This window comes from Canis lupus, chromosome 26 (assembly GCF_011100685.1).
Source record: "Canis lupus familiaris isolate Mischka breed German Shepherd chromosome 26, alternate assembly UU_Cfam_GSD_1.0, whole genome shotgun sequence".
NCBI classification, from domain to species: Eukaryota; Metazoa; Chordata; class Mammalia; order Carnivora; family Canidae; genus Canis; species Canis lupus.
The window spans coordinates 8,950,133-8,965,593 of record NC_049247.1 but is presented as its reverse complement, the minus strand read 5'-3'; the positions used below and the strand labels follow the sequence as shown (position 1 = coordinate 8,965,593).

The window sequence follows — 15,461 nt, the reverse complement described above, 5'->3', positions numbered from 1 at the left end:
ATCTTTGGGACGGAATTTTATTTCTAGTTTCCTGGACTGCTAGCAGCAGAAAAAAAAAAAGGAGAAAAGAAAGAGGGAAGCAGTTTTGGGGGTCCTGGAATAAGGTACTACATGTCACAGCATCTTTACCATCAGCCACAAGTCGTTAAGACTTGCTGACTGACTTCCATCCTAGGAAAATGGCCCTGCTGTGTTCAGAGACGGTGCTGGAAGGAATAAACTGGACTGCTTCCATATTTGAAAAAATATATACTTCCGGAGGACTGTATGCTGGGCTGATACAAGGTCACCTTTCTTGCCAGGATTGGGGTGGCGTCAGCAGCATGGTCTGGCCTGGGGACACAGGTCGCCTTGCTGCCTCGGCCACTTTAACACTCAGCAACCAGGCTTCGAGAAACCACTCAACCTGAACAACCAAGAATTGAAGCCACACACCTCCTCACACTCACAGGCAGCTGGGCCGCGTGACGAGTGGGCTCAAAGCTCTCGGCCTGCACAGGGCCTGGGGTGGGGGCCCGCCTCTCCTACCGGGATCTCAGAACAAGCCAGCAGAAGTTTTCCTTTCTGGTTATCTCCCCTATAAGAGGAAAGTGGGAAGGGAAAAAAATGAAAATAAAAGTGTGGCGTAGGAATCATTAGTATTATGCACAAGAGATGATCCCGGGCAAAAGTGCTTAGGTTCATAATCCGTTTCCAACAAAAATGCCATCAGTGAGAATATGGGGCGAAGCTGCAGGCCTGTTGGGCAGGGGAGCCACTGAACATTTCAGGGTGAGGGACCGTGGCAGATGTAAGGGTCTCAAGGTTTGCCTGCGGCTACAGCTGCCACGTTTATTTTTCTGCTCTCTAGAAGTGAGCAGCCTTTCAAACTCCCTCAGGGACACCCCCCCACACTTAATATCCATGTAAATGAGCTTACCCCTTTCCCTGAGAGCCTTCTCCTTTTGTGCCAGACACACCAGCCATTTTCTTAATAAATACTACCACCCTCACCCTGTGGGAGTGGGGGTGTTGGCCCCATTTCCCCCTCACCTGAACAAGACTCTCCACCCCCCCTTCATCGTTTCCAGTTCAAATCTGCTTTTCTATCTCAGCCACCTCAGCATCTTCTAAAATCCTAACAAAGGGTTCCTAAATCAATGGGAGTCCAAATGGAATCAAGATTTGGGTGACCTCAACAGCTCCACAAAAGACCCCAGAGCTGGAGAAGGCAGCGAGTAAGGTTCAAACCCCCACCCCCAGCTCAGAAATCGGTCCCCTGGGAGCCGCACCCACCCCTCAGCACCCAGACCCAGCTCTACCCACCCCTCCCCACTGCAGCCCGAGCTCCCTGGATTGAAAACGAGTTATCTAATGAAAATTGTGTTAACTGACATTCTGGCCAACCGGGAGCAAATACCAGCGCTGTAAATCTCGACGCGGAAATTTTCTCCAGCCCAGAATAACAATAGGACCCTGCAAAGGGCTTTCGCCAGCCCTTCTGGTTCCTCTCCTCTTGTCTGCCACGTTCTTGTCATTCCTTATGTTACAGAACATCAATCATAAATAAAGACGCTGTCCCCCAGCCGTGCCCCGGTCTCATTTACAAACATTAGCAGGGAATACGATTACCATTGGCCTTCGTGCCAAGCCCAATGTGGCTGCCCAACTCCCTCTTTCTCTCTCTCCCCCTCTCCCTCTTTCTCTCTCCCTCTTCTCCCTCCCTCCCACACACACCCCCACTCTTCCAGAAAGGCCACTTTAGCATCATTCAAACCAGCAAGCACAGCTCACAGCCTGGCCCGCCTCAGCTGGCCACCAAACTGTAGCCCCAACTCGAGTGAGGACCTGGAATTGCAAGGCACTCACAGTTATTAACTGCATGCCTGAGTGCCCCGATTTTCTCTCCAGCTCAAAGGCTGGGGGAGGGGGAGAGGGGAGTGGGGGTTAGAAAGAAGGGGGCTGGGAAGTGGCCAGGAGGAGGGGGTGTATAGGAACCACTTATCAGAAGAAACTTAAGGAGATCTGCAGGAGGATTTTCAAAAAAGAAATAAGTGTGTCCCTTTTTATCTCCAGACTGATGCTCTCACTTCTTCTGAGAATGTCAAGGCCAAAGCAGGATGTTCTAATCGACTGGTTCTCAGCAACACTTCACTGTCCCTCGTTCCCACTGCCTGGAGAGACTTTGCAAGGCTCCAGGGTTTGGGGGGACTTGGCAGGAGCGTCCTAGGGCACCCCAGAAAGTATAGAGCCGACAGCTGTACCTCCAGCGGGTGTTCTCTGAGATTCCACCCCCAGTCCCACCTCCTGGGGATTAGCAGAGAACACCCCCAAATCTGGGGGAGATATATAGACTCCCAGAGAAAGGTCGAGGGGGGAATAAAGTGCTGGTATTTGGGAGGGAGTAGCCCTGGGGAAAGAGAAGAGAGAAAGGAGAAAAGAGAGGAGTGGCGGGAGGGAAAGCAGGAGGCAGAAGACAGCGAGGGAATCTCCCATTTAAAAGTTCCCATGGGCCCGAGAGCCGGGAGTCACCTGCTCTGCGCAGCTCCCGGCTCTCCGCGGCCCCCGAGGCTGCAGCGCAAACTTGCGCGCGCCCCGAGCCCATCTCCACCACCCGTCCCTATTTGGACTTGGAAAGAAGATAGAAGGCGGGGGGGAAGGCAGGAAGCAAAGACGAACCCCGAGAACCCGGCCCGAGGAGAGGTCTGCCGGCGCAGGCGGCCAGTCCGGCGATGGTGGCGGCGGCGGCGGGGGCGGCAGCAGTGGCTGCCCCTGGGTGGCGGCGCGTCCGGGCTGCGCAGCCAGGCAGGCGGCTGCAGCGGAGGTGCCGGCGGCCGGCGGGGCGCGGAGCCGCCTCCACGCCAACCCCAGGAGCCTCCTCCTCCCTTCTCCTTCTCCTCCTCCTCCTCCTCCACCTCCCTACCCAACAGCTCCCTCCCTCCCTCGCCCAAGCCCCAGCCGGGCGCGGACAGGCACGCGGCGCGCTCCGCGGCCTCCCCGGGCGCCGCGAAGTTGGGAGGCGTGCAAAGTGCAGCGCAAGGGGGGCTGCCGGGGGTCCCGCCGGCAGCCCCCTGCCCGGGACCGCAGCCCCTGCCTTCCCCGCGCCTCGCTCGGGCGTTCTCCCGCCGGCTCGCTCCCCGGGCCGAGGGCTCACTAGCGCTTCTCCATGGTCGCGGCGGCTAATCGATGATTGAACCGAACAAAGAGCAGCGGCGAGATCAATTCCTAATACCTATCGATGGGCAGCGGGCAGCCGAGACCCAGCGAGCCCCAGCAGCCGCCGCCCGCCGCCCCGGGGCGCCCGCCCACCCTCCCGGGTACCTCCCCAATGCGCCCAGGGCGCGCCCCAGGGCTCCCCACGGCCGCGCGGCCGGCGCTGCCCGCACTAACCTGGAGTCGCCGTAGATCAAATCGCTTCCAATATTGAAACATCGATCCCACATTGGCGGCCATCTTGGGGGCTATTCGAGACGCACACACACAAGAGTTTGGCTTTTCTCAATGGCTGCACTCAATATCCGGGCTGGACTCCCCCCAGCCCCGGGGCCGCCGCCGGCCGCCCGGGCCCTGAGCGCCGCCACCCGGGGCCCCTCGGGCGCCCCCCGGCCTCCTGCCACCCGCTGCCCCTCGGCGCCGCCGCGCCGCCGCCGCGGGCCCGGGAGCCGTGCGCCCCCCCCGACCCCCGGAGGGCGCGGGCGGAGCGCGCCGGGCGGGGAGCTCGGCGCCCGCCCGGGGGAGGCGGCCGGGGATGGGGCGGGAGGGGAGGGGGGGGAGGCAGCCTCTTCGAAAGGCGACGGCGCCGCCGCTGCCCTGCCTGCAGCCCGCTCCCGCGCCCGCGGAGCGCTCGCTGCATCTCCCCCCCAAGTCCGGGGTCGGTGTGCCGCGCGATTGCACTTGACTTTGGCTTTTTGCAAACTTATCAATACTGACGTAACGTGCTGATCAATGCAAAGGGAAGTTTGGGAGGGGGGGCTGCGGGAGGCCAGCGAGCGGAGCGCCAACACCCCCTGCTTCGCACCTGTCTACCCCTCACCCCCGGCACTGAATACTTAAAAAAAAGTTAATAGTTTGAGATGCATTTTTTTTTCTCTTGCAATCAAAGGACACACAACACGTGCCTCGGGCTGCCACCGCTCCTCAGCCACCTAAGCTTCGGATCGGAAGGTAGCAGCTCGCAGACAGGGCCGCGTAGACTCAAGGGCCGGCGGGCGTGTGGGAGCCTGCCCCGGGCGGGGGGTGGGGCCGCCCGGGGGCGCCACTGAGTCCTGGGAAATACCGCCACTGCCGCGCGCAGTTTCCGAGTCATTATATTGTTATGATTATTACTGGGGAGCGCTTCCTTAGCCGGAGTTCAGGGTTCTTTGCGGAACGAGGGGGTGGGGGCGGGCTTCAGGTCCTCTGCAATAGGAATTCTTACTACTATTATTTGGAAGTCTAATTATACGGGCTCCTCACACTTGAGAATGGGAGGCCCTCTTACTATTATGATGATTACTGGAGGGGATTCTTAGTCAAATCTCCAGCACACTTTAACCCCTGCAGTGAGTTGGCTTTTATTACTTGCGTAGAATGGGTTAGCATTTATTGTTATGATCTGTTGAGGGGACCCTAGCCCTGCTGTGGGGGCTTTGGATTCTCAACAACTACAGAGCTTTCTGATACTCTTATCATCATTATTATTCGGAGGCCCTTCTAGTTGGGGACCCCAGGTTCTTTGCAGTATGAGGCTCCTTTATTATGATTGTCTTTTGGGAAATTGTCTTTTGGGTGAGGATCCTTAGCCCAGCTAGAGGGAAGTTATGGTCTTCTGCAATTTCTGACCCTCAGGACAATAGGAATGACTAAGTTTCTTCCTTTACATTCTTCCCTCTTTTTGCCTCTGTGCAAGCTAGAGGTGCCCTGTCTGTCCCCTCCCAACCTCCCACCTCTAGGAGGATCTCAGACCCCCTAAAACTTTCCAGCACCATCCACTCACCCCACCCCCACTCCTGACCCTGGGGTCACTCTCCCTCTCTGGCTTGTCCCCTGCCAAATCCCACATCACCCTCCTCCCCACTCCCCAAAAAAGGATGTTTTTCCCCCCTTTTTCTCTGGTCAAAAGATTTGCTTTTATAGACAGCAAATGGAAATTATATTCTCTTTTTATGACCCGGCTTGGACTTCTGACATCACTCTTGGTCTGGGACAATAGATCAATACAGAAGGTTGTAAAAAAGATAAAGTTTAGAAGAGTTGTAAAGGAGAGAGAATCGTGATGGATATTTTTGATGATTTTCCAATATTTGTGTCTCAGAGCACGTGCTTCAAGGCAATTAAAGTTTTTAATGTAATGTAAATAATTGTTTCATAAATGCTTCAGAAGAAGGTGTGATCTTTCTGAGCAATCACTTGAGCTGTTTAAAAAATGTAATGTGATTTAAACAAGGATACAGTATTTCTGTTACCATCCCCATACATTTTCCATGAGGCCTGGGTAAATATATTAATGCACAATTTGAAAGACTCGTAAGACCAAAAGTACAGCATTCACCAAGATGTAATGAATTAGGCCTAGTTAGCAATTCTGAGTGGTCTGTTTCCTTGCCAGATTAAATTGCACGTGATGTGTGCTTTATCTCAACTCTCGATAACTTCACGTTTAAATTACAGCTCTCATTCTGCAAAATGAATTTAGGGAAATTTCATAACTATCACATTGCAATTTTTTTTAAATGGCTACATTTTCTCCTGAGCATCTGTAAAGCCTGCAGTCTCCTTGTCTTTGAGTTTGTTTTTTAAAGACCTGTAATAGAAAATCTGGAATGAGTGTGAAACCCTTCAAAGCAATTTTTAACAAACCAAGGTTTGATGAAAGATTATTTTAAATTTATGTCTGACTTTGCAGTCATGGAATAAACTGACATTGTATACCTCCTGATATGAGGTACTACTGAGAAGGACACAACATCACTCCTGTGATATTCCTGCCAAAAGTACATAACCTGAATCTAATTGTGAAGAAATGTTAGACAAACCCAAATAGAGGAGGAATTCTACCAAATAGTCTGTTCTCTAAAAATGCGATTTCACATGAAACATACAGAAAGAACTATTACAGATTAAAGAAGCAAAAGAGACTTGACACTTGATTAAAACATATGATCCAGGATTTTCTTTTTCTATAGAGTCCATTAATTAGAGCCAATGACAAATTTAGAATAAAGTCAATAGATTAGACAATGGCATTGTATCAATGTCAATTTCCTGGTTTTGATCATTGTACTGTGGCCATATAAGAAAACACCCTTGTTTTTAGAGAACACAGTGAATGAAATATTTAGGGATAAAGGAACAGACAACCAACTCTCAAACAGTTCAGGCAAAAATAATATGCATATATTTATCTGTATCTATCTAGAGAGAATGATAACAAATGTTGCAAAATGTTACACTTGAGGACACTAGATGAAGTGTACACAGAAATTCTTTGTACTTTCCTTGCAACATTTCTGGGAATTTGAAATTATGTCAAAAGAAAAAGTTAAAAGAAAAATAATAAATTTATGTCTGACTTTGTTTCAGCTGTTAACAGACTACTGGGCTTTGGAATAAAAATTCTGCATGGAACTTTTCTACTCTCCTGACTGACATAGGCTGCACCTTTGACCGAGCAGGAAATTGCCACAGCAAACATGCTTACCGAAGAGCAGTGAGAAAATCCAATAATTCAGATTGTTTTAAGTCTGTGATATTTTTAAATGACTTAATGCAGTGGGTCTCTGAAGAATTCCGACAATTTTAATGGTAGGAACTTGCAGTCCCACTGAGGAAAGGGTTGCTACATAAATACTGAATGATCCTGTCTTTCTGCCTGGGCCGAAACATATTAGCTTTGCTTAGTGGCTTATTGCTTTATTCACAAAATAAATTTCAGCCGTCTCTTCCTACCATATTCCAAGCGCATCGTGAGCCTGTGCCTTATTAGATGTGAGGGCTTATATTCCAAAGGCATCTGTTACCATCTCAAGCTCAGCAATAATGAATTAAGCAGTTAAGTGTTTACCCCCTAAACAGAGTTAGCTGGGAAATGATATTATGGGTGGTCCTTAATGAAAGACGGTAAACCAGGAAACACTCTTTCAGCAATCAGCCTTGGATTTGAAAACTAAAGTACTAAAATATTAAATATTTTAGTGAAAAGCTGTTTTCCATGTTCTTCGTGCACACTTTCTGCCCACCCCCCCGACACACACTAAGATTTTTTAAAAACCTTAAGCAGTTTCCTGGTTGATTCCTGATTCTCAAAGCTCCACTTACCAAGATGAGTATTTTAAAAATTATAATGGAAAAGATGACACCCTCTCCCCACCCCAGAGAAAGCAGTGTGGCTTAGGATAGCCTATCCTGAAAGAAGAAGCAGACAGAAAGCTGGATCCTTTAGGAAATTCATGAACTGTGTAAGAATCCCAGGGAAAATAATGGCAGGTCCTTAGCCATGAACATAATGATATGCGAAATCCCCAGCATCAAAGCTGAAACAAAAGAAAATGTCCTTCGGTAGCTCTGTACTGCCCACCGCAGCTGCCAGGCAGGGAGAAAGACAACTAGAGACTCCAAATTTATCTGGAAGCATTAGACCGTTGTCCGAGCAGAGTAAGGGAAATGGCAGTGTCTGGCTGACACCTGCAAGGTTGTACTCCTGGAAGTAGGCCCATGGTTAGGTCCCAGATGCAGAGGTTGGAGCCACTGACTATAAGGACCAAACTACCAGTTCCTTACGTGCAAAACTCCTGACACACTGCTGTCAACCACTACTATTATTAAGCACCTACTCATTGTTGGATGCTTATAAATAAATATTTAGCATAATATATTGTCAGAAGCAAGACTCTGGAGCCTGACTTTTTAGATATGAATTCCAGCTCTGCCACTTACAAGTTCTGTGACCTTGAACAACTAATTTTATGTCTTTGTGCCTCATTCTGCTCAGATGTACAATGGTGCTAATAATTGTACAAAATGGCAAGGATTAAAGGAGTTAATTTACGTGAAGCTCTAGGTAAATGTACTATATCTATTAGCTATCATTGTTATCGGCCTCACAATGGATGGGACAGGGATCTAAATTCCCAAATTGCAGGCTAAGGCACTGAGAGAGAAATGGTCAAACGGTAGTGAAGTAGCAGAACTAGGCCTGATACCTAGGTTCACTCATATCAGGCCTGGGGCTCTTGAGTTTGCCCTGTCTCTTACAGGGAGGCAAAAATGGGTAGAAAAGCAGATTCCCAGAAAGCAAAGAGCTGCAGTCTTAACCACACGCCAACTCTCATTGACCAATCAAACTGGAGAGGAATAGCACAAGAGGGACAGGCACCCTTTGCGTAACTCCCATCAGAGATTACTTAAATGATAGCTTATTCATAATGTGCTTATTAGTCTCCTTTTTGCTCCCACTGACTATTCCCTGCTCAGTGTCCCAGGAGGCCAGCCTCTATGGACTCTATCTCCCAGGCTCCCTCAATCTCTGGCTTTCAGTTGGATATGGCCAATGGGAGGCCCTGCTTGGCCATAAGAAGGCAGGAGCAGAGATAGTTTGGGGTATTTATTTCCCAGCTCCTTCCCTACTTCATTGCTGTTCTGACAGTGATTGGGTCCTTTTATATCCACAGTCCTGGTCCAGTTGTCCTTTTGCTCTCACCAGGCTCTCTCCCTCCCCATATCCCTTCACATCTCAGGTGGAAATGGCTTCCTCCTCTTGTTAGTGTCTGGGTGGCCCAACATTTTCCAGCCCATAGCTCTGTAGTCTCATAACTGAGTGTACCTTCTGGGACTCTGGCCCACCACAGAACACTATTTAATTATTAAGAAATGTAAATGTTATTTATGTGTGTTGAAGTGATATCTAGGATATAAGGCAAAGCAGACATAAATATGCTATAGAATATTATGAAATAATCCCATCTCTGCTTAAAATGTGGTGCTTAAGAAAACGTTCTTTAAAAAGACAACACTCGGTATCATATAGTTAAAAGAATTAGTTCTGGAAAATGGGTTTAGAGGCCACTTATAATTTCCACATAATTATCTTAATTTTTTTATGATAACCAATTACTTTATCATCAAGAATCTTTATTTGGTTGGGGTAGGAGGGAATCTACTTTCTCCTGGGACCCTGACTGATACACATACCACAGAATGCCACAACCATCTAAGATGTCCATGAAAGAAAATCTGACTAAAGAGACAGTCCTTTTTCATGGGCTGAAAGATTTAATATGGTGAAGATATCATTTCTGTCCAAATTAATCAATAAATTTAAGACCATTAGAATCAAAATCCCAATAAGATTTTTCACAGAACAGGGCAAGCCCATCTTAAAATTCTTATGCAATTGCAAGGGCCAAGAATAGTCAGGGCATTTAAAGAATAATACGTTATGGGAACTTTTCCTATCAGATATTAAGACTGATAATAAAATTATAATAATAAAAACAGTGAGGGAGAAGGACAAATAGACTCAAGGGGGGACAAAATTAAAAGCCTAGAAATAGATTCACACAAATATAGAATGGACTTACACAAATACATGGCAATGCTGGTATTATAAATTAGTGGGGAAAAGACAGACTTCATTTTCAATATGGTGCTGATCCAACTAACTACACATATGGGGGGAAAACAGAAATAGATCCCTACCTCACACCATACACAAAATCAAACCCAGGTGGAGATGCATACATGCTATGGATTTAAAGAACAAAACGACATGTTTCTTTTTTTTTTTTTTTTTTTTAACCAATAGCACAAAACATTTTAACTGAAAACTATATCCTTATTAGTCTGACTTGACTATGCTATGTCTGGTTGTCTGTTTGTTTAAGCACCCTAATAGCTCTGCTCATGTAAGAGCCCAGGGTCCCTTTCAGAGCTATATCTATAGCCAGAACCAGGACTGAATTCTCTTTGAGCATCCTCGGAATGAAACACCACTTGGCACTTGGCAGCTTCCAGGAGATTTAGAAACATTAGCTAATTAGAAGTTTCTAGGACTCTGCTCTGTACTGGCACAGGCTAATCTTCAGGCACTCAGCTTTGCTGAGCCCCTGAGAAGCTGGCCCCTAGGCAGGAAACTGCCTTCCAATTCTGCATCCCATTTTAGTAGTAGAGTGTACCAACCAGTGACCTAAGACCTCCAAAACAACCATCACAGAACTGAGGGAACTGGGCGGGGGGTGGGGGTGAGTGGGTGACGGGCACTGAGGGGGACACTTGACGGGATGAGCACTGGGTGTTATTCTGTATGTTGGTAAATTGAACACCAATAAAAATTATTTTATTAAAAAAAAAAAAGAACCAAGGGAACCCATTTGGCCCTCCATCTCTCCTAGGCCCCGCGTCTCTGGCACAAGTGTCCCCATTTGGCTTCATGCCCACTAAGGCATGGATTTTTCCATAGGCTCCCAAGAATATGAGCTCCCAAGGATAGCCATAGGTCTTTCTTGTTCCCTGTAAAGAACTGAGCATCCCCACCAGTACTCCTACCGACCCACCCAAATAAAACTCCACAAACCCCTAAAAACTGATGAAGAGTGTAGAATGCTACTACAAATTTTCTTAAGGGGCAGGGTATGAAGCACTTAACATCTTAACATTCCTTTTTGCTTCTTTCTTTCCTTGAAGTTCCCTCCATTAAAGTAGCCGCTCTAGTCTCTATTTTTAATTTCTCTCCCCTCAAACTGCTCGTCCATCTTCTCTCACTCATCGCTCGATCTTATTTGGTCTGTCTTCCCTGCCTTCTCCCTTTTCCACCATTTCCGCCTCTGCCCTCTCTCATTGCTCCTTCTTCAGATCTAAGGTTCTCACATTTCATCTAGTCAGCAAAACAGGTAGCAAAGAAAGAAAGAAAGATCTTTTGCTCCTTTGGTGAGAAAGGGTGATGTTAATCCTAACAATTTTCATTTTGTCCCTATTCTACTGCTGCACTGTTATCATCAGTGTCACTGTGGTGCCTACCATGCACCAAAGACCTTTCTAACATTCTCCCTAAATCTCACATCTATCATCGCTGTATCCATTCTGCCAATGAGGAAGCCGAGGGTCAGGAAGACAGAATAGCTTGTCCAAGTTCACTCAACAGGACAATGGCTGAGCATGGTTTAGAAATGGAGCAAGAAACCGTGCACTCTTTGTAGCCTTGCTGCAGGAGCCCTGACCACAGCTTTAGCTTTTCCTGCTGCCCCTGCTCAGGGCAGGAGGGAAAGCAATGTAGGTACTTCCAGAAGACACCATTCAGACAAAGCATAGCCAACAGGGGCTGTTTCTGTCACCCCAGAAACCAGTCCCTAAATTACCACTCTCTCAGCCTCCTTAGACCTTCTGATTTCTCAGCTCTTAGGTTACATGAAACAAAAGATGATCCACTTGTCCCCAAAGGACAGGAAAATAATGATAATGCTGCCATTTATGGCCTGCTCTTCCCAAGCTGGGCTCGCTCTGCCCATTATCTAATTTCCTCCTTGTAACAGCACTTGGAGGTAAGTATTGCCATTTCCTCCTCTTAATAGCTGAGGAAATAGGGGCTCGGAGATGGTAAGTGACTTACCCAAGGTCATCTAGCCTATAAGCAATTGATCTGGGGAACATATCCTGTTTTGTTTGATGTCAAGGTTGAAGTTCTTAACCTGAACACCACCCCGCCTTCCCTTCCTCAGCTGCCTCTAAATCTCTGTTGGGCTTTGAATTCACTTTGAATTTTTTAATTCACTTCCCAGCTGGTGAGGGGCTCAGTTAGGGTTGAAATCCAAAGTACTCTCTCCCATGCACCCACAGTCTCCAGCCTCACTCTCCAGAGCTCAAGGGGCCCAAGATGAAGGCTCTGAAAGCTCTCCTTTGAAGGTTAGGTCCCCACCCCTTCAACCTCAAAAGCCTCTGTGGAGTCCTCAGTGCCTGGGGGAGCAAAGCACTCCCCCCCCCCACAAACATTCCCTGACCCAGGAAGCAAATCTAACCCTCCTGCTTGAGCCCTCTTGCTTCAAATCCATGGGGTCCATCAGGGTCTTTGGCAAATGTGCCAGGAATCAGGGGCCCTGAGAGGTCATCTGTCTCAGCCCCTGCCTCTGAAGACAGCATAGGAAAGAGACTCTAAAATGATCCTCAGTACCTCATGCCAGGGTCTAACCTGCTACTCATGTACCACACCCCCTTTTGTGCAGACACATACATATTTACACATATGTGCACACACATATACACATCTGCTCTCACAGACATTGTTTGCATACACCCCTCTGCACACTCTCTTATGAGTATACCTTTACAAACACATACACACCCACCTGCATACACACCACACATTCATTCAATCACATTTGAACACAAGCCAGAAATAGATTCTCTGGGACACACCTGTGTGCCCACACAATGCTTACACAGCCCACGTGTGCATGTGAGCACACCACGCAGATACATGTGATTGTGTGTGCCTGGTGGTACCTTCTAGGGTGGGGCAACAAGGCCTCTGCTGGGGCCTTCCTGAGCCCGGCCTTTGGCAAAAGCCCCACCTAGTGGACACTTGGTGTATATGCCAACCCCACCTCCCAAGTGTGAGCGCCCTGGGACCAGGGAGGCTCTGGTCAGTGCCCAGGCTGGCTGGCAATAAGGGAGTGAGCCCAAAGCTAGATTCTGGGGCAGTCCCACCGTTTTAGAGTTGCCTTTTCTCCTCCTATTCCCTTCCCTGGGCAACAATTTTCCTGGCCAAAGGCAGGGAAAAGACCATTGGGTTCAGGGGAAGGAGTTTATTTTTTTTTTTAATGAAAAAAAATTTTTTTATTTTATTTATTTTTTTATTTATTTAGGACAGTCACACAGAGAGAGAGAGAGAGAGAGAGGCAGAGACACAGGCAGAGGGAGAAGCAGGCTCCATGCACCGGGAGCCCGACATGGGATTCAATCCCAGGTCTCCAGGATCGCGACCTGGGCCAAAGGCAGGTGCCAAACCGCTACGCCACCCAGGGATCCCAGGGAAGGGGTTTAAATTACTGTTCTTCCACTTGCTGGCGTCTCTCCCAAGCCTCAGTATGCTCAGTTATAAAATGAGGGTCCTCAAACAAGTGTTTGGAAGAAGTAAATGACATCATGGACACAAAATCAACTGCTGTGTATCTTAGGATCAGACAGCACACAATGAGTCTGAAGTCAGACCTGGGTTTAAGTGGAGATGCAACTCCTGGCTCTCCCCTTCCTGGGTGTGTGTCCTTGGGCAAGTCAGTCCACCCCTGAGCTGGTTTCAGTAACCATAAAGTAGGGGAAAGCCCCCAAAGAGGTGGTTGGAAGAGGGAAACAACTTTATAGAAGTGAAATCAATTACTTTCTACATTTCTCTCAGACCAAAGACAAGAAGAGTTCAGGGAGATAGAAGCAGGACTGAAATTAGGGGGACCCCTGTTCAAATTCTAGTGTGACCTTGAGAAAATCACTCCCCTGTCCAACCTGTCCTCATCCAACCATCTGTACAGTGGGGACCTTAGTGTTGTGGGGACAATTAATGAGATAATGCATGCAAAGAGCCTGGCATCAGTAAGCACTCCATAAATGCAGACTGCCATTTGTCAGCAGTGAGGTTTTGGGGAAACAAGTGATATCTGGAGGGGCAGATGATAGATGACCCTCAGGAATTCCATATAATAGGTTTATATTTATAACCAACTATAATTCAATCACAATGTGCCAGGTGCTATTCTAAGCCCTCTCTAGAAATTAACTGATTTAATGCACAGCAACCCTATGAAGTAGGCATTATTTTATTCCAATTTTACAGATGAGGACAGTGAGGCACAGAGATGATGTAACTTGCCCAAGGTCTAAGCCAGAGAATGGATTATGATCCAGGCAGAGTCCTCTGGATTTCTCCTATTCCATAATCCTACAGAGCTGTCCTGTCAGCTCTGACCTCCCAGCCTCTCCTGGGAGAAGGGAACCTTCCCCAGGGGCTGAAGTCTGGTTTTATTTATTTTTTTTAAGATTTTATTTATTTATTCATAGAGACACACAGAGAGAGAGGCAGAGACACAGGCAGAGGGAGAAGCAGGCTCCACACAGGGAGCCCGATGTGGGACTCGACCCTGGGTCTCCAGGATCACACCCCAGGCTGCAGGCGGCGCCAAACCGCTGTGCCACCGGGGCTTCCCTGAAGTCTGGTTTTAGAGGGTAAATCCTCCCAGGCAAGTTCCCTACAGTCCCACTCTTCCTCCCAATTCGCAGGGAGGCAAATGGCCATGTATAGAATGTGCATCCTGGAGGGCTATGGAATTAAGATAATCTCAGGGAGGCAATAAATGCAATGGAAATAAAGTTAATTAAAGAGCATCTGCTAATCATGGGAGTCTATGTCAGAAAACTTGCATCTGCTGGAGGTTGCTAAGTGGCATGAAGGTGGAGAGAACCTGGCTGACGAGGCCTCGCCCCACTGCTGAAGCATCACCACAGAGTGGAGGGACAGATGGTGGCTCAGACAAAAGACAAATGTAAGAAAGATTAGGTACAGAAAATTGTGTACTCCACATTTTATTTAAAAGTCAGTCACTGGGAAATGGCTGCCTGATGATGCCAGTGACAAGGGAGTCACTTTTTAATGTGGCATGGCATTAGGCAGAAGCCTTGACTCAAGGCTCTTGTGCCTGAATCCTGAATCTGTGACTGCCTGGCTGTGTGGCTTAGATCCAGGTGCTTAACTTCTCTGGAGGTTGAGTTTGACCACATGACCTGCTTTGGCTAACAGAATAAGGTGGAAGTGTTGGTGTGCCAGTTTGAGCTTACATCTCAAGATATGCTGTATGTTTCCACTTGCCCTCTTGCACCGTTACCTTTTACCATGGAAAGAACATGCCTGGGCTGGCCCACTGGTCCCAGGAGGAGGATGTAAGACTTAAGGGTAGGGAGGAGCCTGGCTTCTTGGGTGACACGTGGAGGCCTACACCTCTCATCCAGAAATACCTGCCAAGGAATTACCCTGTGGCTACAAAACATACCTCTCATGCTGTACCACTGGGGCCTAATTATCAATGCAGCAAGTGGACCTCGTTCTGTTCCACTGACAGGCCAAACTCTGCAGCCCTTCCTAAGCCAGTTCTGATTTTATCAACCTTGATTTCTCCCCACAGTCACCCAACCTGGATGCCATGTAGCTTTGTGCTCTCAGCCTGATCTAAGACTGTGAGCTCCCTGAAATCTGATGAGTTCTCCCATTAGGCCACCAATTGCCCTGACAGGCTCCACCAGGGCCCAAAAGTGAGGTTTCCTGGTGCTCTCCTCAGTGTCCTTAGTGGTCTCCACCACTGGTCTGGGTTCTGGAATGCCAGCAGGTTTTGCATCCCAGCCAGTCAGTTAAAATGCCATGAGGCCTTGGGCAACTCACACAGTACCTCCAAAACCTCATTTTTCACATCTGGGAAAGGGGAGTGCTGCTCCTTTCCAGACTCAAAAGCCGTGGCATGAAGATCCAAATT

At 48.1% G+C, this 15,461-nt stretch overlaps 1 protein-coding gene across 12 annotated transcripts in view; it reads right to left on the bottom strand.

Moving 5' to 3' along the window:
* Positions 1 to 15,461, bottom strand: part of CUX2 (cut like homeobox 2) — a 285,094-nt gene that overhangs the window by 262,981 nt on the left and 6,652 nt on the right. For 6 of the 12 annotated variants that reach the window (XR_005379159.1, XM_038575088.1, XM_038575074.1 and 3 more), the window contains exon 1: positions 3,370 to 3,563. The exons of 2 other annotated variants lie outside the window; for them this stretch is intronic. Coding sequence is in view for 5 of the 10 variants with exons in the window: in XM_038575088.1 (XP_038431016.1) it covers positions 3,370 to 3,432 (63 nt within the window). In the remaining 5 variants the exon portion in view is untranslated. Of the gene's footprint in view, positions 1 to 435; positions 578 to 2,658; positions 2,772 to 3,369; positions 3,564 to 15,461 lie in introns of those variants that run through there. 4 more of the 12 variants (XM_038575079.1, XM_038575081.1, XM_038575080.1 and 1 more) reach the window with 4 other exon arrangements.